The sequence below is a fragment of the Pholis gunnellus genome (genome assembly GCF_910591455.1).
Source record: "Pholis gunnellus genome assembly, chromosome: 9".
NCBI classification, from domain to species: domain Eukaryota; kingdom Metazoa; phylum Chordata; class Actinopteri; order Perciformes; family Pholidae; genus Pholis; species Pholis gunnellus.
Genome location: NC_136535.1, coordinates 12,700,871 through 12,721,930, shown reverse-complemented (window position 1 = coordinate 12,721,930; position 21,060 = coordinate 12,700,871). Strand labels below are relative to the sequence as shown.

At 44.7% G+C, this 21,060-nt stretch overlaps 3 protein-coding genes across 3 annotated transcripts; all 3 read left to right on the top strand.

The window, feature by feature from the left end:
• Positions 1-1,988: 1,988 nt before the first annotated feature.
• LOC306701186 (extracellular calcium-sensing receptor-like) lies at positions 1,989-6,746 on the top strand (the record flags this gene model as incomplete). Its single annotated transcript, XM_079166441.1, is given in 5 exon segments — positions 1,989-2,060; positions 2,932-3,756; positions 3,856-3,891; positions 3,895-4,077; positions 6,672-6,746. Coding segments are annotated over 5 exon segments (1,191 nt in total).
• Positions 6,747-6,994: 248 nt separating this feature from the next.
• On the top strand, positions 6,995-10,415 carry LOC306700846 (extracellular calcium-sensing receptor-like; the record flags this gene model as incomplete). Its single annotated transcript, XM_079165972.1, has 6 exons — positions 6,995-7,197; positions 7,341-7,611; positions 7,732-8,535; positions 8,727-8,957; positions 9,263-9,386; positions 9,502-10,415. The coding sequence occupies 6 exons, from the start codon at positions 6,995-6,997 to the stop codon at positions 10,413-10,415; spliced, it is 2,547 nt and encodes an 848-aa protein (XP_079022098.1).
• A 1,265-nt stretch (positions 10,416-11,680) lies between these two features.
• Positions 11,681-21,033, top strand: LOC306701185 (uncharacterized protein; the record flags this gene model as incomplete). Its single annotated transcript, XM_079166440.1, has 15 exons — positions 11,681-11,799; positions 11,931-12,216; positions 12,316-13,140; positions 13,244-13,465; positions 13,563-13,686; positions 13,828-14,718; positions 15,620-15,788; positions 16,583-16,756; positions 17,382-17,670; positions 17,765-17,851; positions 18,032-18,223; positions 18,615-19,148; positions 19,234-19,458; positions 19,680-19,803; positions 20,132-21,033. 15 exons carry the CDS (start codon positions 11,681-11,683, stop codon positions 21,031-21,033), a joined length of 5,163 nt encoding a protein of 1,720 aa, XP_079022566.1.
• Positions 21,034-21,060: the final 27 nt, after the last annotated feature.

The following is a 21,060-nucleotide window of genomic DNA, read 5'->3' as shown; positions in this document are numbered from 1 at the left end:
ATTGTCACTGTAGAGGCCGTTAGAGCTGATGGAGGGTGCTGCGTCTGTGAAAAGCTGGAAGTCTTCTGGTTTGGTGATGTGTTCGTCATGGAAGAAGGAGATGCCGTTCCGAGAGGAGAGGAACTGGTGTCAGTTTAGCTCGCCATGGTTGAGCATCTGAGCCTGAAGTGAAGTGACTGGCTACGCAATTAAATACTCTTACATGCCAAAGGGTGGCGGTAGGTAGCACGATAATGGCCGTGGTAATTTGAGACGATAAAATTAAGTGATGCACGGGAGAGGTGCGGTGACAAGACGTTTGTCCGGATTCGGGCAGCGCGTTTTGGGGCTGCTCTTGGACGGACGCATGGCAGAATAATACGCATCTTGCCGAAGGAAAACGAAAAGGTACCGGTTGTCGGATTCGGTGGTAAGGACTTAGGAGGTGCTGGTGATGTCTGCTTTAGACGACCGGCTTCTTCGCCTGCTAGGCGGATGGGGGACGTGGTGTGATCGATTATGTACTTATGGAGTAGTCCGGGCTGGGAATTAGGTGAAGCCTGGCGATGTCTGCGCAGGTGGGGAGTGGCTGTTTGAGTGCAGCGGCCGAGCTTGTATAGCGATTCCCAGAAGAAGTGGGGATTGGGTGTGGATGGCTCGATAATTGGGTGAGGTCCATGTTGATACCGTTGGATGATGCCTGTGTTGTAATGAACGGGAAGGCAGAAGCGAGGGAAGAGGAAAAGATGCTGGGATGAATGGATGCATGTGTGGGTTGGAAGTGCAGATGGGGAAAAGAGACTGCAGGGTGAGATATCCCTGATGCAGAGAGAGTAAGGAGGGGGTGCGATATGAACTGGCCCCCTGGTGGGGCTGGGCTTGTCTGGCCGTGTTGCGCGTTGTGACGTCATTGACGTAGCGCCTGATGCTGGTGGCTCAGCGATCGAGGGAGGTGTAGTGCTGAGCGTCCGTGAGTAGTTTGAAGAGTTTGCTTTTCGTCGGACTGGTGGAAATTGATTTTCAGCTGGGTGGGTGCGTTGGAGCGGTCTGTGCAGCTGGGGTAGCCGGTAGAGGTGGGAGGAGTTAGCCGAAGTTGGCCGAGGTGAGTGGAACATGGAAGGTAGAAGTAACAGAACATGAAAGGATGCCGGGATGGGTGTGCCTGGGTTAATCATGAAGTTAGGGAGGAAAAACGTAACGAGATGTCTCTGGCAGCTTGACAGCCCGAGTCAGTATGGCATGGGACAACTTAACCTCTGCACCTGAGAGCCACACCAACTGGGGGCTAGAGGGGGGGCGAAGAGTACATGCATGTAGTACGAATCACTTCTGAGAACGAATGAAATGATATTTTAAAATATTTAACAAACGTACGTGACCAAAGGAGATGCACTTATGACTTCTGGTGACTACTAGTTCTCTTGAATACCTATGTTGAATACGCTTATTGTACGTCGCTTTGGATAAAAGCGTCTGCTGAATGACTGCAATGTAAATGTAATGTTTAAGTTGAGGCCAACAGCCGACTGACTGGAAGCGGCAGCCTAACTATGCTACTACATCATCTCCTACTGAAAGCTGTATCTCTGATTCCCGCATGCAGTTTGACGGATATTGAATTGTGGCTCGTCTTGAAGAGGATTGGTTCATGGCCTTAGTACCGGTCTCGTTACCCTAAGCGGGTACTTATTGGCCGAATTAAGCTCAGGTTAAAGATTCACGATTAGCGTATACAACCTGGCCCTCTGGAGGGACTGTGGGATGGATGGGCTCCTTCTGCCGTGTGATGCGTCATGACGTCATCGGCGCGCGCCTGACGTGACGCCGGGAACCCAGAAGTGCTCTGGAGGCTCGGAGAGCGAGAGTTGTTATGCCACGGGTGCTTGAATAGCTTGCAAAGTTGCGCTTTCTAACGGACTGATGTAAGGAAAGTTGCGATGGATAATTCTTCGTTCAAGAGACTGTCTGCTCGGAGAAGTGGGATATATGGAGACTGTTGGAGCCTCGAAATGGTAAATGAGGGTCGCGGTGGTTTCACCGATCGTTTGGGCGCCTGGAACTCCGGCGATCGAGGGAGCGGCGTGGGTGAAGGATTGAGAGGATTAGGGTTGAATAATGGGATTCCGAAATCGGGACTCCCCCCCCCCCCCACCGGGCTGTTGGGAGGCGGGGGAAGACAGCTTCGGAGTTGACGGAGGAAGGTTATCGAGAGCTGCGGGGAATGTGGATGGCTAAACGCAGCCGAAGTTGCTAGCGACGAAGCGTGGTGAGAAAAGGAAGGAGCTTCGGGATATTGCTGGTCGTCCGGAAGGTTTGAGGAGAGCGTTTGTGAAAGGTAAGCGGTTTTAAGATGTTGCTCGTCTGTCGTACAACGTGTTGGAGTTGAGTCAAAGTTTGTTGTTTGTTTGTCTGTCGTGCCTCGTGTTGAAGCGTATGAAAGCCAGAAAGTCAGAGAGCGTAACGCGTCCGTTTTGCGTCGTATGAAAGCTTGAAGCTGAGTCGGAGAGCGTAGCTCGTCTGTTTAGCGTCGTATGAAAGCTTGAAGCCGAGTCGGAGAGCGTAGCTCGTCTGTTTAGCGTAGTAAGAAAGCTTGAAGCTGGGTCAGAGAGCGTTGCTCGTCTGTTTTGCGTCGTATGAAAGCTTGAATCTGAGTCAGAGAGCGTTGCTCGAAGGGGTCGAGGTAGAGGGGATGTGGGGTAGGGATGGAGCGTTGCTCGTCTGCTGAGTCAGAGAGCGTCTGTCGTACGTCATGAGAGCACAGATCCGAAGGGGAAGTGAACGGGTTAGTAGAGCTTAAATACTTGTCCGGGGGAAATGAGCCATGTGCTGGGCGTGGTCCCGTTCCTGAACATAGTTTATAAAACTACATTTAAATCAGTTGCATTAGTGTTTTGTGATATTTGATGCTAATGTCGTGTTTGTTTTGTGACACTTTTTGTGTTCTTTTTATAGGTAAGTTACTTCTCAACATGTGCCTGTCTAAGTGACAGAGCTAAATATCCGACATTTTTTCGGACAATCCCCAGTGACTATTTCCAGGTAAAAGCTTTGGCAGCGCTTTTAGAACGTTTTGGCTGGCAGTGGATTGGGGCTATACAGTCAGACAATGACTACGGGCGAGGTGGGATCCAAGCTTTTACTGAGGAGGTTAAGAAGCTTGGGGTTTGTATAGCATTTGTCGGAACAATTCTACGTACATATACTATGGATAAAATTCTGGATGTTGTGGAAATGATCAAGCAGTCAGCTGTCAAAGTCATTCTTGCTTTTGTTCCAGAGGGTGACTTTTACCCTTTGATGAAAGAGGTTGTGAAACAAAACATTACAGGAATTCAGTGGATTGCCAGCGAGGCCTGGATAACAGCAACTCGACCCTCCACACCCGAAATATATCGAACTTTTGGTGGAGCCCTAGGATTCGTGGTGCAGAAGATGGCTATTCCAAATCTAAAACAATTTCTTACAGGCATTAGCCCTTATGCTGATCCAAGCGCAGCCTTTGTGAGGGATTTCTGGGAAATTATGGTCGGCTGTCGTCCTCTCTTACCTGGGGAACAAAGAGGGACTGAGGCAACAAATGAAATATGCACAGGCTATGAGACACTGTTGAATTCCCAGGATGTATTCTTTAATGTCACACAGCTCAGAGTGTCCTATAATGTGTATAAAGCAGTTCATGCCATTGCACATGCCCTACATCAGCTGATATTCTGTCAACCAGTCGGAGAAAACACAGTGAGGCCATGTTTGAATATATCTGAAATTCAGCCCAAAGAGGTGAGACATAGTGCAAGTTAAGTTAGTTCAGAATGTGTATAATTATCTTGTCGATATGAACATAGAATATGTAATACATAAACTGTTCCTTTTTCTCAGGTCACTGATCACCTACGAAGGGTGAATTTTAAGAATTAGTTTGGGGAGCATGTGTTTTTTGATGTCAATGGTGACCCTCCTCCCTCTTATGATATTATTAACTGGCAACTTATAGATGGGCAGGTGCAACATGTCACAGTTGGTCATTTTGCCTCTGCGGCTCACGTAAATTATAAACTCAGGATCCAGAAGGAAGACATTGTGTGGAAGACAGGGAAAATGGTAAAAGAAACAACTTTTTTAATGCAATACCATCCATTCCATCCATTTTCCTCCGCTTATCTGGGGTCGGGTCGCGGTGGCAGCAGGCCAAGCAGGCTGACCCAGACTTCCCTCTCGCCCGCAACATTTTCCAGCTCATACTGGGGGATCCCGAGGCGTTCCCAGGGCAGCTGGGAGATATAATCCCTCCAGCGTGTTCTGGGTCTTCCCCGGGGTCTCCTCCCAGTTGGACGTGCCCGGAAAACCTCCAGTGGGAGGCGTCCAGGAGGCATCCTAATCAGATGCCCGAACCACCTCAGCTGACTCCTTTCGACGCGAAGGAGTAGCGGCTCGACTCCAAGTTCCCTCCTGATGTCCGAGCTCCTTACCCTATCTCTAAGGCTGAGCCCGGCCACCCTACAGAGGAAACTCATTTCGGCTGCTTGTACCCGCGACCTTGTCCTTTCGGTCACGACCCAGAGTTCGTGACCATAGGTGAGGGTAGGAACGTAGACCGACCAGTAAATTGAGAGCTTTGCCTTCCGGCTCAGCTCTCTCTTCACCAAGACGGTCCGGTGCAGCGCCTGCTTTACTGCTGCAGCCGCACCGATCCGCCTGTCGATCTCCCGCTCCATCTTACCCTCACTCGTGAACAAGACCCCGAGATACTTAAACTCCTTCACTTGAGGTAGGCACTCCGTCCCCACCTGGAGGGAGCAATCCACCGGTTTCCGGCAGAGCACCATGGCCTCGGATTTGGAGGTGCTAACTCTCATCCCCGCCGCTTCACACTCAGCTGCAAACCGCCCCAGTGAATGCTGGAGGTCACGATCCGAGGAGGCCAACAGGACCACATTGTCTGCATATAGCAGAGAGGTGATCCCGAGACCCCCGAACCTGACGTTCTCCACCGCCCGGCTGCGCCTAGAAATCCTGTCCATGAAAGTCACGAACAGGACCGGTGACAAAGGGCAGCCCTGGCGGAGGCCAACACCCACCGGGAACGTGTCTGACTTATTGCCGAGAATGCGGACACAGCTCCTACTGCAGTCGTACAGAGACCGGATCGCCCGTTGTAACGGGTCCGGCACCCCATACTCCCGCAGCACCCCCCACAAGAACCCCCGAGGGACCCGGTCGAAAGCCTTCTCCAAGTCCACAAAACACATGTAGACTGGTTGGGCAAACTCCCAGAACCCCTCCAGTAGCCTTGCGAGGGTGAAGAGCTGGTCCACTGTTCCACGGCCGGGATGGAATCCGCACTGCTCCTCTTGAATCTGAGGTTCGACAAACGGTCGGAGCCTCCTTTCCAGCACCCTGGCATAAGCTTTCCCCGGGAGGCTGAGTAGTGTGATACCCCGATAATTCGAGCACACTCTCCGGTCCCCCTTTTTGAAAATGGGAACCACCACCCCGGTCTGCCAGTCCATGGGCACTGATCCCGACCCCCATGCGACACTGAAGAGGCGTGTCAGCCAAGACAGCCCAACAGTGTCCAGCGCCTTCAGCATCTCAGGGCGGATCTCATCCACCCCCGGCGCCTTGCCACCAAGGAGCTTTTTGACTACCTTAGCGACCTCTGCCAGGGATATGGGTGAGCCCCCCAGGTTTTCAGGCGCTGCCTCCTCTGCAGAGGACATGCTGGTCGGGTTTAGGAGTTCCTCAAAGTGTTCTTTCCACCGCCCGACGATGCCCCCGTCAACAGTTCCCCCCCCTGCTGAGAACAGCCTGGGGTAGGCCCTGCTTTCGCTTCCTGAGCCGTCGGATGGTTTGCCAGAACCTCCTTGAGGCCAACCGAAAGCTCCCCGCAACCCGTAGGCGCATGGAGGCGACCCTCTCGTTCTCCGGGGAGAACTCCAACACAGCGGCGCTCAGCCGGGGGCTCCTGAGTATCCCCACTCCCGCCCGGCGCCTCTCACCTTGGGCAACTCCGGAAAAGGACAAAGTCCAACCCCTCTCCAGGAGCTTGGTTCCAGAGCCAGTGCTGTGTGTGGAGGTGAGTCCAACTATATCTAGCTGGTATCGCTCCACCTCCTGCACCAGCTCTGGCTCTTTCCCCGCTAGCGAGGTGACGTTCCACATCCCTAGAGCTAGTCTATGCTGCCGGCGATCGGCTCGCCCAGGCCTCCGGCCTGACCTGCCGCCCGGTCAGCATTGCACCCGACCCCGATGCTTGTCCCTGCGGGTGGTGGGTCCACAGGGTGGCTGCTCCATGTTGTTTCTTCGGGCTGAGCCCCACCGGGCCCCATGGGCGAAGGCCCGGCCACCAGACGCTCGCCGACGAGCTCCCTCTGGCTCCGGGAGGGTGCCCCGGTTTCCCTGGTCCGGGCGAGGTGGCTGAAGTCCGTGGGCTGCTTATCATCAGGGTTGTTTTGAACCGCTCTTAGTCTGGGCTCTCCCCTGAGACCTGTTTGCCTTGGGAGACCCTACCAGGGGCTACTGCCTACTGACAACATAGCTCCCAGGATCACTGAGCCACTCAAACTCCTCCACCACGGTAAGGTTCAATACATTTTGTTGAAACATAAGATCAGTAGATCAGAACAATACATATATTGACAACTTTTTTTTTTCTCAGGTTCCAACGGCGATGTGCTCTGATGTTTGTCCAGTAGGAACAAGGAAAGCTCAAAAAAAGGGAAAACCCCATTGCTGTTTTGACTGTATCCCATGTGCTGATGGAACCATAGCCAACTCAATTCTTCAACTCCACTCCTTATGTCCATTTTCAGATTAAAAGAAATGTAAATCAGACCTTCTGTCTTCTACGTGTCAATCAGCAGGATCAGTTTCTCAGAAGTGCAGTGATGCGTAAAAAATCTCTTTCGAGAATTAAGTGTGCTCACATTGGCTGCTGATGTTTCTCATACGGTAGGAAAAGCTATAAAGGTCACCTCCCAGGTCAGAATTGCTTCACTGAAGGGGAAGGTGGCTCGTGATGGGTTGGATCACTTTTATCTTATTCTCTCTGCTGGCGAGGGCAAGGTCAGAAAACCAAACTTGCAAAGTGATCGGGCAGACAGGGTTCATGGAATTTTCCAAAGGAGGTGATCTTATTATAGGAGGGGTTTTCTCTATGACTAGTACACGCAAACTGATTGATAATGGCTACCAGGAACTTCCACACTCATACTGCATTAAGTAAGTGGTTAAAATATGTGAAAACTGTATGCAATGTATGAAAATAGCATGGTTTATGTGTCGATGTGATGTGTTGCAAAATGATCAGCTATAATAACTTGTTTATTAGTAATTTGCTAATACACTTAGCACTGTGTTTGCAGGTGGAATGACAGGGAATTGAAGTTTGCCCGAACGGTGATTTTTACTGTGGAGGAGATTAACAGAGATACTAAGCTCCTTCCCGGAGTGAGTCTGGGCTATAGGCTGTACAACGGCTGTGGGAGTGAAAACCTGATGCGAGCAGCTGTAGAAGCAGTAAATGGAGCGGATTCAAAGGGCTGCAGTAATCAGATCCAGGCTCTCATAGGCCATTCATCCTCTGGAGTGAGTGAAGACATAAACACCATACTAAGCCCGCTATCTATTCCACAGGTAAGAAGAAATACGTGCAAAACTGTCCAATTTTCATTGTATTATATGTTTATTTGTAATTCCATCTTTGAAAGATATGTAGATTTGTTGTTTTTAAGATTTTCTTTTTTCTCTTTGAAGGTGAGCCATCTTTCAACCTGTGCTTGTTTGAGTGACAAAAGACTGTACCCCACGTTCTTCAGAACTGTGCCAAGTGACCACTTCCAAATCCTTGGTCTGGTGCAGATTATGAAATATTTTGACTGGCGCTGGGTGGGGATTATATACTCGAAAGATTTGTACTCAGAAGAAGGTACGGCTAAATTCAACATGGAAGCACAGAAAAAGGGCATATGTGTTGAATACGCATTACCGTACTCTCAGACAGGTCTAGTCAAGTTTGATGCTATTGTACAGACACTAAGGGAGTCCTCTTCAAAGGTGGTCCTGTTGTTTATGCCCTTGTTTAACACCAAATCGTTCCTGTCAAAAATTGAAAAATATAACATCACTGGAAAGCAGTGGCTTGGAGGTGAGGCTTGGATCACGCAAGCAGACCTGGCTTCTGTCAAGAGAAAGAACATTTTACAGGGAGCAATGGGCTTTGCCCTCCCTCTGGCATACATACCAGGTCTTGGTGAATACTTACTCAACTTGAAACCTTCGGATGAACCACAGAGTACTATAATTGAAGCTTTCTGGGAGAAGTTCTTTGACTGCAGCTTCTCTCCATCAAATACCACTACTATGTGCACTGGCACAGAGGATCTCAGCACGGTATCCAGTGACTACACAGACGTGACACAATTCAGGAATGAGAATAATGTGTACAAAGCTGTGTACTTGGTGGCATATGCCCTCCATGCACTACTGCAATGTCAAAATGGCTCAAATCCCACCACTGGAAAGCCCTGTGTGAACAAGACCGAAGTTCAGCCTAAACTAGTAAGTTATATTGTATTTATTCAGGCATAGCATACATATTTAGTATTTAGTAATTCTGTTTTGTGATGAATGCAAAGCAATACAATCTTATGTATTTATATCGCGTATCATTTCAATACTAATGTCTTAAAGGTTTCTCTTTTGGTTGCAAGTTGTTTGTTTGCTAGAATGTGCTGATTGTCTCTCCACAGGTGTTGGAACACATTAACTATGTGAACTTCACGACACAGAATGGGGCCAAGGTTTTTTTGGATGAAAATGGAGACTCTGTTGCCCAGTATGACTTAGTTAACTGGCAAATGAAAGAAGATGGCTCCGTTGAGATCGTCAATGTTGGTCAATATGATACCTCGTACCCAGAGGGGGAAGAATTCAAACTAAAAGACAACACCAAAATAGTTTGGGGAGGAAACAGTCATGAGGTAAAGTGAACGGAAGATGGCATGTGTGACCCAGGTTCTCTGGGTGGAGACACTATATTTCTACCCAGCGTGTCTCGTATGTACAGACACCGACCTCCATAGGGACAGCTGATGAGAGTACTCTGTGGCCAGCACAGGTAATGTCTTTAAGAGTATTCAGGTCAGCTGCCCCCGTGGACATCAGTCCCCACACACATGCAACATGTACAGTAAGATGGAGTCTTGACATGAATCACTTTAAAACTTTATACAACATTGCAATATCTGACATACAAACATTTTTGACATGTGTTTTGCCTAATCAGGTGCCAAGATCTGTCTGCAAAGAACCATGCCCACCAGGGACCCGTAAGGCCATAAACAAGTTTAAGCCTGTGTGCTGCTTTGACTGCTTTGAGTGTCCTGAAGGATCAATAAGTAATCAGACAAGTGAGTAACAGATTTCAAATTGGAGTCATTCATGTATTGTAACAATTACAATTCTGGATTATATTTTATTTTGGTTTAATGATTGTATTTCTGTATAATTACATTTATTTTACAGATTCTCTACACTGTTTGATCTGTCCACCTGAATTTTGGCCAAATGAAAAGAAAGACAAGTGTCTTCCAAAACCGACTGAATACCTTTCCTACAAAGAGATCCTGGGAAGCGTTTTAACTGGATTTGGCTGTGGTGGCGTCTTTTTATCTCTTCTGATATCAATCATTTTTTTTACTCATAAAGAGACTCCTATTGTCAGGGCCAACAACTCTGGGCTGAGCTTCCTGCTGCTGTTCTCATTAAAGCTGTGTTTCCTGTGCTCTCTGACCTTCATAGGCCGGCCCACTGAGTGGTCCTGCATGCTGCGACACACAGCATTCGGCATCACCTTTGTCCTCTGTATCTCTTGTGTTCTGGGGAAAACTATAGTGGTGCTAATGGCCTTCAGGGCCACACTTCCAGGTCGTAATGTGATGAAATGGTTTGGGCCTGCACAGCAGAGGCTCAGTGTTTCAGCTTTCACACTCATTCAAGTTATAATTTGTATTCTTTGGCTGAGAATTAACCCTCCATTCCCAAAGAGGAACATGAAGTACTATAAAGAAAAGATAATCTTAGAGTGTGCCCTTGGTTCAGCTTTTGGGTTCTGGGCTGTGTTGGGTTACATCGGACTTCTTGCTCTCTTGTGTTTTGTACTTGCCTTTCTTGCTAGAAAGCTGCCAGACAGCTTTAATGAAGCCAAACTGATCACCTTCAGCATGCTGATATTCTGTGCAGTCTGGATCACATTTATCCCAGCATATGTCAGCTCTCCTGGGAAGTTCACTGTGGCTGTGGAGATATTTGCCATTCTGGCCTCCAGTTTCGGTTTGCTGGTATGCATTTTTTTCCCGAAATGTTACATTATTATCTTCAGGCCAGAACGCAACTCAAAAAAACATTTGATGGGCAAAATACCACCAATACGTCTTTAATCTGTGATCACTACGTGTCCTACAAAACAAATGGCATTGGTGTAACAACAAATGAACTGAACAAATGAAATCGCATATTAAGATACTATAGAGAGGCAAGACATTGCAATTCATGTTTTTTTTTACTTGTTTTGATGAGTTGAATAAATTGTATACTGTGACTTATGTCTTTTTTTTCAAATTTGTATTTGATCATAAATACTGTTGAGTATATAGTATATCAAATGTAGTTTGTAACTGTGATATATAAATATTTGTTTAATTTGTGGTAAGAATGCCATTTCATCCAAATCTATGCTGAATCCTGTTGTATACCCATTGTTTTCTTTAGTTTCTCATTTTATACTTCAATGTATGTAATATCCAAAACGGCCAACAGAGGTCATCTCACAACTAGGGGGATGTATGTGCATTGTATTCACTATATAGTAATACATAGTAACTTCCAGTTACTATGTATTTATTTTGTGATTCATTCATTGTGCATCTGTCTTATGTAAATGTAAAATATTTCAGTTGATGTTAATACAATTAAAATATCTATTCAAAATCAAAGGAAATTGACTTGATAATCCTATTTAGGCTAGTTTCATAAGGAAGCAAGGCAAGCCACGTTTATTTATATAGCACATTTCAGCAACAAAGCAATTCAAGGCGCTTTACATAAAACATCAAAAAGCAAATGACAGAGTGCAAAAGAAACACACTCATGATAAAGAAGTGGCACAGTGATAAATACAAAGCAAGTGCACACACACAAACACGTGTGCATATTGGTATATTTGGTTAAAACTAAACCTATATTCTTTTTCCACATCATGTTTTCTCCTTAAGAACTTGCTTACTTGTGAAACTGCACTTCACAAAGTTTTCTTGACCCTGCATTCATTTAACAACCTCCAAAAATGTAAAACCTCAAAATTTCTCCCCTATGCTATACTAACTTTCTTCTTTAAGAAGCTCAACTCACATTATCAAAGTATCTTAGAAAACGTAACTGTGCCGTAGATATGTTAGCAAAGTGTACTGAATATAACAATCACCCTTCCCTGATGTATTAATCCTACCCATCTAAGACCATCATGCCCTGTGGGAAATAAGTCAACCTTTTATGAAGAGAGCAGATCAACCTAACGCACTTGTTGTAAGAGCTGTGTCCTCATCACTATTAAAACATGCATGAGCTGCGGAGAGCTATTATCTTGTCTCTCTTTGTTCTCTGCCCGAGCACAGTTTCTGGCTGTGAACTGTTCAGGAAGTTTGACATGCCTAGTTTGTTCAAGCAGGGAGACGTAATGATAGGGGGGATTTTCCCGGTTTTCAACAAAGAGATTAGTAGCACCCCTACGTTCGAGAGCGAGCCACCTAGAGTGAAGTGTGCAGGGTAAGTTTTAACATGTCTGACTTACTTCATACATGCTCCTTATCGTACAAGCTTGCCATCATACGTTCATGCACTGTACAGCAGTAGCTCTGTAATTTTACAATCTATTTCAATCACCAAAACCTTTTTAGATTTGACCTGCGGGCTTTTCGATGGACCCAAGTGATGATATTTGCAACTGAAGAAATCAACAATGATCCTGCTTTCCTGCCAAACATATCTCTTGGCTATAGGATCCTTAACTCTTGTGCATCTCCCACAAATACTTTACGTGCTGCACTATCACTGGCTAGTGGACCAGAGGAGAGAGAACTCAATTCCACTTGCCCTCCCGCTATATCTGCACTCATAGCAGAATCAGGATCATCTCAGTCTTTAGCAGTGGCTGGAACTCTTGGACCGTTTCAAGTGCCAATAGTAAGAGATTAAATCAGATGTTTTATTGCATTAGTGTTTTGTGATATTTGATGCTAATGTTGTGTTTGTTTTGTGACACTTTTTGTGTTCTTTTTATAGGTAAGTTACTTCTCAACATGTGCCTGTCTAAGTGACAGAGCTAAATATCCGACATTTTTTCGGACAATCCCCAGTGACTATTTCCAGGCAAAAGCTTTGGCAGCACTCGTAGAACGTTTTGGCTGGCAGTGGATTGGGGCTATACAGTCAGACAATGACTACGGGCGAGGTGGGATCCAAGCTTTTACTGAGGAGGTTAAGAAGCTTGGGGTTTGTATAGCATTTGTCGGAACAATTCTACGTACATATACTATGGATAAAATTCTGGATGTTGTGGAAATGATCAAGCAGTCAGCTGTCAAAGTCATTCTTGCTTTTGTTCCAGAGGGTGACTTTTACCCTTTGATGAAAGAGGTTGTGAAACAAAACATTACAGGAATTCAGTGGATTGCCAGCGAGGCCTGGATAACAGCAACTCGACCCTCCACACCCGAAATATATCGAGCTTTTGGTGGAGCCCTAGGATTCGTGGTGCAGAAGATGGCTATTCCAAATCTAAAACAATTTCTTACAGGCATTAGCCCTTATGCTGATCCAAGCGCAGCCTTTGTGAGGGATTTCTGGGAAATTATGGTCGGCTGTCGTCCTCTCTTACCTGGGGAACAAAGAGGGACTGAGGCAACAAATGAAATATGCACAGGCTATGAGACACTGTTGAATTCCCAGGATGTATTCTTTAATGTCACACAGCTCAGAGTGTCCTATAATGTGTATAAAGCAGTTCATGCCATTGCACATGCCCTACATCAGCTGATATTCTGTCAACCAGTCGGAGAAAACACAGTGAGGCCATGTTTGAATATATCTAAAATTCAGCACAAAGAGGTGAGAAATAGTGCAAGTTAAGTTAGTTCAGAATGTGTTTGTATAATTATCTTGTCGATATGAACATAGAATATGTAATACATAAACTGTTCCTTTTTCTCAGGTCACTGATCACCTACGAAGGGTGAATTTTAAGAATCAGTTTGGGGAGCATGTGTTTTTTGATGTCAATGGTGACCCTCCTCCCTCTTATGATATTATTAACTGGCAACTTATAGATGGGCAGGTGCAACATGTCACAGTGGGTCATTTTGCCTCTGCGGCTCACGTAAATTATAAACTCAGGATCCAGAAGGAAGACATTGTGTGGAAGACAGGGAAAATGGTAAAAGAAACAACTTTTTTAATCCAATACATTTTGTTGAAACATAAGATCAGTAGATCAGAACAATACATATATTGACAACTTTTTTTTTTCTCAGGTTCCAACGGCGATGTGCTCTGATGTTTGTCCAGTAGGAACAAGGAAAGCTCAAAAAAAGGGAAAACCCCATTGCTGTTTTGACTGTATCCCATGTGCTGATGGAACCATAGCCAACTCAACAGGTATCAAAAACATGATTGCCAAATTTGAAAACATGCAGAATCCAATACCATAGCCTGTTCTTAGTGTTTGCGTATATATTATGTATAGAATATATCATTGCCAGTGTCCCTGCACCAATTCTTTCCGATCATGTTCAACAGGTGCAGCAGACTGCACACCCTGTTCACGGGAATACTGGTCCAATGCGGGGAAAGATGAGTGCATTCCAAAAACATTTGAGTTCCTGACATATCACGAGCCGATGGGAATAGCTATTACAGTTGTATCCCTGCTAGGGGCCTCCCTGTCGTTGGCTATGATGATGGTCTTTATCCGCTACAGAGAGACTCCTGTGATAAAGGCCAGCAACTCGGAGCTGAGCTGTTTCCTGTTGCTTTCTCTTTTTTTGTGTTTTCTCTGTCCCCTCACATTCATCGGCAGACCTACAGTCTGGACATGCATGCTGCGCCACACAGCTTTTGGTGTGACATTTGCACTTTGTATTTCCTGTGTCTTGGGAAAAACTATTGTTGTTGTTACAGCTTTCAAAGCGACATTTCCTGGCAACACATTTGCAGGAAAGTTTGGTCCTGCACAGCAAAGGATCATAGTGTGCTCCTGCACTTTGATTCAGATAGTGATATGCGTGTTGTGGCTTAAGTTAAATCCACCTTTTCCAGACATGGTTTTCAGACACAGCAATAAGAAGATTGTTTTAGAATGTAATACGGGCTCTGAGGCTGCTTTCTATGCAGTGCTGGGGTACATAGGGATCCTTGCATTAATATGTTTGCTCCTGGCATTTCTAGCAAGAAAGTTGCCTGATAACTTTAATGAAGCCAAATTAATCACATTCAGCATGCTGATATTCTGTGCTGTCTGGGTCACCTTTATCCCAGCGTATCTCAGCTCTCCTGGGAAGTTCACTGTAGCTGTGGAAATATTTGCAATTTTGTCTTCAGCATTTGGCTTATTTACGAGCATTTTTGCACCTAAATGTTACATAATATTGATCAAGCCAGAGAAAAATACCAAGAAACATGTCATGGGAAAAACTCTTCCAGAAATTAGGATTTCTTAATTGTTTAAGATAGTCCTGCCGTTACTTACTGTAATGTATTGTTATGTACTGCATAGTTTTCAACAATAGGTCTAGTATTTAATTAATACTTGTAATACTAAGTCTTGTGTTTTCTACATATTGTGATGGTTAAAAATACATGAGATTTTCTGTGCTGTAGGCAAAAATCATGAATGGAGGTGACTACTTATCTATATAGATATATATTAAGTATCAGTGAATGCATCATTTACTAGAAATTGAATCATTGTATTTTTTGTTGAAAAATTATTAAATGATGTGACATCATGCATTGTTTATTGTTTGATAATAGAGGATTTAAGTGTGTATATAAGTACTGTGTAAAGCTAATGTGCAAATGTTAATGACAGAAATAAAAACCTTTGTGTGATAAGAATATGAATTACTCATATTTGGGGACACATTTTAATTAATAAAATGCATAGTTCGAAATTTTGTTAAAAAAGCACCTCAGTGTTCTAGACCACACAGGCTCCGCTGGTATTTCCTCAGCCTGACACCTCCGCTTGCCCTCTCAGATTGACATTCTTGACCACATTGTGGTAGATGTTATGTCCATAGAGTCCAGTAGAGGGCGGGGCCTGCATGGGGGCCCTGCCGCACCTGTGCCGCAGGGCAGAACATAATATAACAGATGAGAAGAAATCATCTACCAGTCATTTTGTTAGAATGACATGGTGGAACCGTTTGTGTAGTAATGGGCAATGGTAAGCACTACTGACAAACATTGCCAGAAGAATTAAATGTGCAGACGAAGACCGTGATATGTACTGTATTTGATTGTGCTCATTATTTGTCTCACCCACCCTGCTTGTATTCGCAATGTCATTATTAAAAGCTCACGACCACAGGTCAGAGCCAGAACCTAGATGGACTGGTAAATTTAGACTTTGCCTTCCGGCTTAGCCCCCTCTTTACCACCACGGTCCGGTACAACGCCCGCATCACTGCTGACGCCACACAAAACCGCCTGTTCATCTCGTGCTCCATTTCACCCTCGCTGATGAACAAGACCCCTTCGTAATTGAACTCCCTCGCTTGGGGCAGTGACTCACTCTCAATCAGGGGACCGCCATTCCTAATTTTACAGCAGACGCATTGGCCTCAGATTTGGAGGTAATGACTGTCATCCACTTCACACTCACGTGTAAACCACCCCAGTGCTTGCTGAAGGTCACAGTCTGATGAACCAGATGTGTGCAGAACATCATCATCTACAAAGAGTAGAGATGCAATTCTGAGGTCCCCAAACAAGACACTCTCCTCCCTCAGTTGCGCCTTGAGATCCTGTTTTTAAAAATGAAACAGGTATTTGAAATACCTCAGTATAAGGCAATACCATTCAATATTACCACAATTTACATCCTCTAGAAATACCATAGATTTGAATTAACACTTCTATGAAACAGTTTAATCCAGACTGAATCAATATAACCCACAAGTAGGTAAGATTAATCACATTTCACTAAATTAGTTCTAACTAGGTATTATAAACTAGAAAGTAAGTTGAAAGTCTTTTTTAATAGGAAATCCCATCTCTTGTATCAATGTCCTGTTATATCATTTATTTGCATAATTCAGTCTGCATTACCTCTCTTTAGTAAATCAGGCGGGGCTGCTGATATCCAATCCAGTGCTACTTTGCCATTAATACGATGCAAGAATAAGAGGGTCACATACTGCATATATCTTGCCTAATATCTCTCTGTCACTGACTCTTGTTAGGGATGTGTTGACAATATGTCTCTACTTGTGTTATTTCCCTTGCTTTACTCTCTGTGTGTCCTCACCATAACCTGTAACCCAATTTCCAGCTTTACCTCTTCACCACCATCTGCAGCTATAGTGTGCACACTTCAAAACAGCTTTCAGCCAAGCTTTGTGGCCAAGGGTGACTATGTTATTGGAGGGATCTTCCCACTGCACTACAACCAGGAGATGCCAGACCTCAACTGCACTTACAGAGCACTGCCAGTGAAGTGCAATGGGTGAGTTTGATAGATGTGGAAATCATAGTGGGTGTATGTAACTTACTTTTTCTCAATCAAATGGTGTACTTTTGCTTCAACGAATGCATTTTTATTCACCAGGTTTTACTATACAGTGATAATTTGCCTGACTTTTGAGATAAACATAAAGTGATGGCTTGAACTTAATTGCACTTTGAGTTTGAGTTAGATATTTATAACAAAGAACATAACGTTCCAGAGAGAGGCAGAAAAAGTCATAATGTATCTTAAGATTCCAAGAACTATGTAGTTTGGTATTATTCAAATTTGGAAAATGGGACTATGCTCTACAGCACACAGCAATCAATTTGAATTAATAACTTGGAAGTGTAGCAATTGACCATGTGTCTATTTTCCACTGATATTGATTCCACATCATGGGTATTTCAAGATAACGTCTGAGGAAATTATTCAAAAATGAAAGACGTGTCAAATAAGTCATTACTTAAAACATATCTTAGTAACATATTAGTAAAAAAAGGATTTGAAAATGTGGACTAAGGAAAAAGAAACCACTCAAGACAGATGCAAAGATGCAACTTCAGCTTAAAAACAATCATATATGCCTTTAATTAATGTGTGGTGTGTGCATCTGTGTCTACAGCTTTGATCCCAGGGCTTTCCGCTGGGCCCAGACTATGAGGCTGGCAGTGGATGAGATAAATCAGAATGCAGACCTGTTGCCAAATTACACTCTTGGGTACAAAATATTTGATTCATGTGCATATCCGCTGACCGGCCAGAGGGCTGCTCTGGCTGTGTTGAACGGGCTGAGCGAGGATGACTCCCCCATGTGCCAAGGGGCTTCTCCGCTCCTCGCTGTGATTGGGGAATCTGGTTCTGCTCAGTCTATTGTGGTGTCAAGAATCCTGCAGCCATTCAGAATTCCAATGGTAAAGATGACTCATTTCTTCTTAATTAATCCCCCCAAAACATGAGCATATTACCCTGCAATCTGTTTTTACTGGACTTAAATTTGTTACACAGATCAGCTACTTTTCTTCATGTGCCTGTCTCACTGACAGAAGACAATATCCCACCTTCTTCAGAGTAATCCCCAATGATGACTATCAGGTGAGGGTTTGGCCACAGGGGTTGATAATCTTTCTTGAAATTGTCTTATATTTATGTTGCCTGGTAGTGTAATACAAGAGAAAATAACTTATAGACTATAGAATAATATTAACATTATGTCAGTTAACTCTTTTTTATGACTGTGTTTTGAGTGTTGCCACTCTCTGCTGTTTAACCCAGGTGAAAGCCATTGCTCAGCTGCTGGTACGCTTCAAATGGACCTGGGTGGGGCTTGTGCGAGGGGACCATGAGTACGGGCGATTTGCTGTGCAAGGTTTACTGAGAGAATTACAGGGTACCAAAGTGTGTGTGGCGTACCAAGAAATGATCCCTCTGCTGTACAATCGCCAGAGGGCTCTGGAGATCATGGAGGTAGAAGCAACACACTGAATTAGGTTTCACAGCACTAGATCGTTGTTATTCACCACAATACCCTTTTATAGTAGTTGCTGATTACACATCAGTGTCAGCCCATATGTAGAGAATTTCATGTTAATTTGTAATAAAAAATAGACATCACTGGGGAAATTAGTAAAAGTCTATGTGTTGCTTTCAGACCATTATTCTAGCGTCCCCTGTGCACTGTTTGCCAAAGTGTATTTTGTTGTATTACCACGAGATTACATTTTAAATCCTACATATAGTGAACTTAATAAATGTGCACCTATGTGTTTTGTTGAATATCACTTAGTTTTAATCTGCTTTCATTTTTGCCTTCTCTCTTGTGAAACTTTCCTCCTTCATCATCTGCCTCTCTGTAAAGGTGATGCGTTGGTCTTCAGCAAAAGTGGTGGTTGTATTTTCAGCGGAGGGAGAGATGACACCTTTTTTGAGGGACTACATGACACAGAACATCACTGGAATCCAGTGGGTGGCTAGTGAGGCCTGGGTCACAGCATCTGTCTTTACGGGCAGCGAGTTTTACCCCTACCTAGGGGGCACCATCGGGTTTGGCATACGAAAAGGACATATATCCAGACTCAGTCTCTACCTACAGACAGTTAACCCTCAGATGTATCCAAATAATATTCTGGTTAAGGAGCTGTGGGAGGCCCTGTATGGTTGCAATCCTTCTCCGTCGCCTGGCTCTCAGTTGCCTCTATGCTCAGGGCAGGAGTCCCTGTTGGAGCAGCATTCAGCCTACATGAATACATCCAGCCCTCGGGTGGCTTATAATGTCTATAAAGCTGTATATGCAGTTGCTCATTCCCTGCACAATCTTCTTCTCTGTAAACCAGGCACTGGCCCTTTCCAAAACAACTCATGTGCTCAAAGCAACAACATATACCCCTGGCAGGTATAGTTGTAGTCTTCTTACTGTTATTGTGAACTAAATCGTGTTTGACGTTTATTTTTCAGAATATGATCTATTGGTTTTCCAGCTCCAGTACTACCTCCAGGAAGTAAAATTTAACATTGCAGAGGAGGAGGTCAACTTTGACCTGAAGGGAGACTCCATACCGTATTATGATATCCTCAACTGGCAGAGAGGCACGGACGGGAACATTGAATTTGTCAACGTGGGATTGTTTGATGGAACCAAACCTGCCGGAGAGGAGCTGGTGATCCAGGAGGACAGGATAATGTGGGCAGGGCATCAGAGTGAGGCAAGCTGCTCACACTGTGTTTTTACCTTCATCAGATGCCAACTATTGAAGTTCTGTAGGTTGAGGTGGAGGTAAGTCAGGTGGGCAGAACGAGCTGGATCTGATGTGAGTCCCTTTGTGTTCCGTAAACAGTTCAAAGCCCACCATACAGTGTGACTTGTTTGGTGATTTAATGCCTCCCTATATATATTTTATATACTTATATATTATTTGCTCCCTAGGTGCCAGTGTCTGTATGCAGTGCCAGCTGTCTTCCAGGGTCCCGGAAGGCTGTCCGTCGTGGGGAGCCTGTTTGCTGCTTTGACTGTGTACCATGTGACAGTGGCAAAATTAGCAATCAGACAAGTGAGCTCAAAACCAAGCCATAAAAATAATGACAATTCAAATTAGGGCTGATGAGTTAATATCAGAGCAGAGCTGCTCCTGTTGCAGGAGGAGCAGCCTCTCAAGCAACAGCTCAGACAGCATATGTCAAAATGTGTTTTAAATGTGAACATTAACAAAATAACAAGTTTAATCAACTAGTATTTCTGGTGTAGGATGCGTAGTGTAGCACGGTAGCAAGGGTATACAAATCGTACACATCCCTAATTCAAATCTATATTCTATTACCGTGATGTAATATTTGAATACTGAGTGTTTGAACTACTCTTTTTTTGAACATCTTCCCTAGATTCAATAGAGTGCTCACTTTGTCCAGAGGACTTCTGGTCAAACAACGACAGAGCAGCCTGCATCCACAAAAAAGTGGAGTTCTTGGCCTATGATTCCTTGGGTATAACCCTGACAGTGATCTCTGTGGTGGGTGCCTGCCTCGCTATTGCTGTATTTGCAATCTTTTTCTATCATAGAAACACAGCCATCGTCCGTGTGAATAACTCTGAACTCAGCTTCTTCATTCTGTTCGCTCTGACTCTGTGTTTCCTGTGTTCCCTGTTGTTCATTGGAGAACCAACATTTTGGTCCTGCATGCTGCGCCACACTGCCTTTAGCATCACTTTTTCACTTTGCATCTCCTGCATCCTGGGGAAGACCCTGGTGGTGTTGGCTGCTTTCACTGCCACCAGGCCAGGGGCCAACATCATGAAGTGGCTGGGGCCCAAACAGCAGAGAGCCATTATCTTCATGTGTACTCTAATTCAGGTTGTTATCTGCACTGCCTGGCTCATTGATGCTCCCCCATCTCCATCTCCAAATACACAATATGAACGCTCAAAGATCATACTGGAGTGCAGTGTGGGCTCCAGCATTGCATTCTGGTGTGTTCTGGGATATATTGGTTTACAGGCCTGTCTGTGCTTTGTACTGGCTTTTCTCGCCCGTACGTTGCCGGGCAACTTCAACGAGGCCAAGTTCATCACTTTCAGCATGCTGATCTTCTGTGCTGTCTGGCTAGCATTTATTCCTGCTTATATCAGCTCCCCTGGAAATTATGCAGATGCAGTGGAGTCATTTGCCATTCTGGCTTCCAGCTTTGGCTTGTTGTTCTGCCTGTTTGCTCCAAAATGTTACATTATTTTACTGAAGCCAGAAAAGAATACAAAACAGCACCTGATGGGAAAAGAAAAGAAGTGACAAGCCATAAGTTTACCTGTTTGAGAT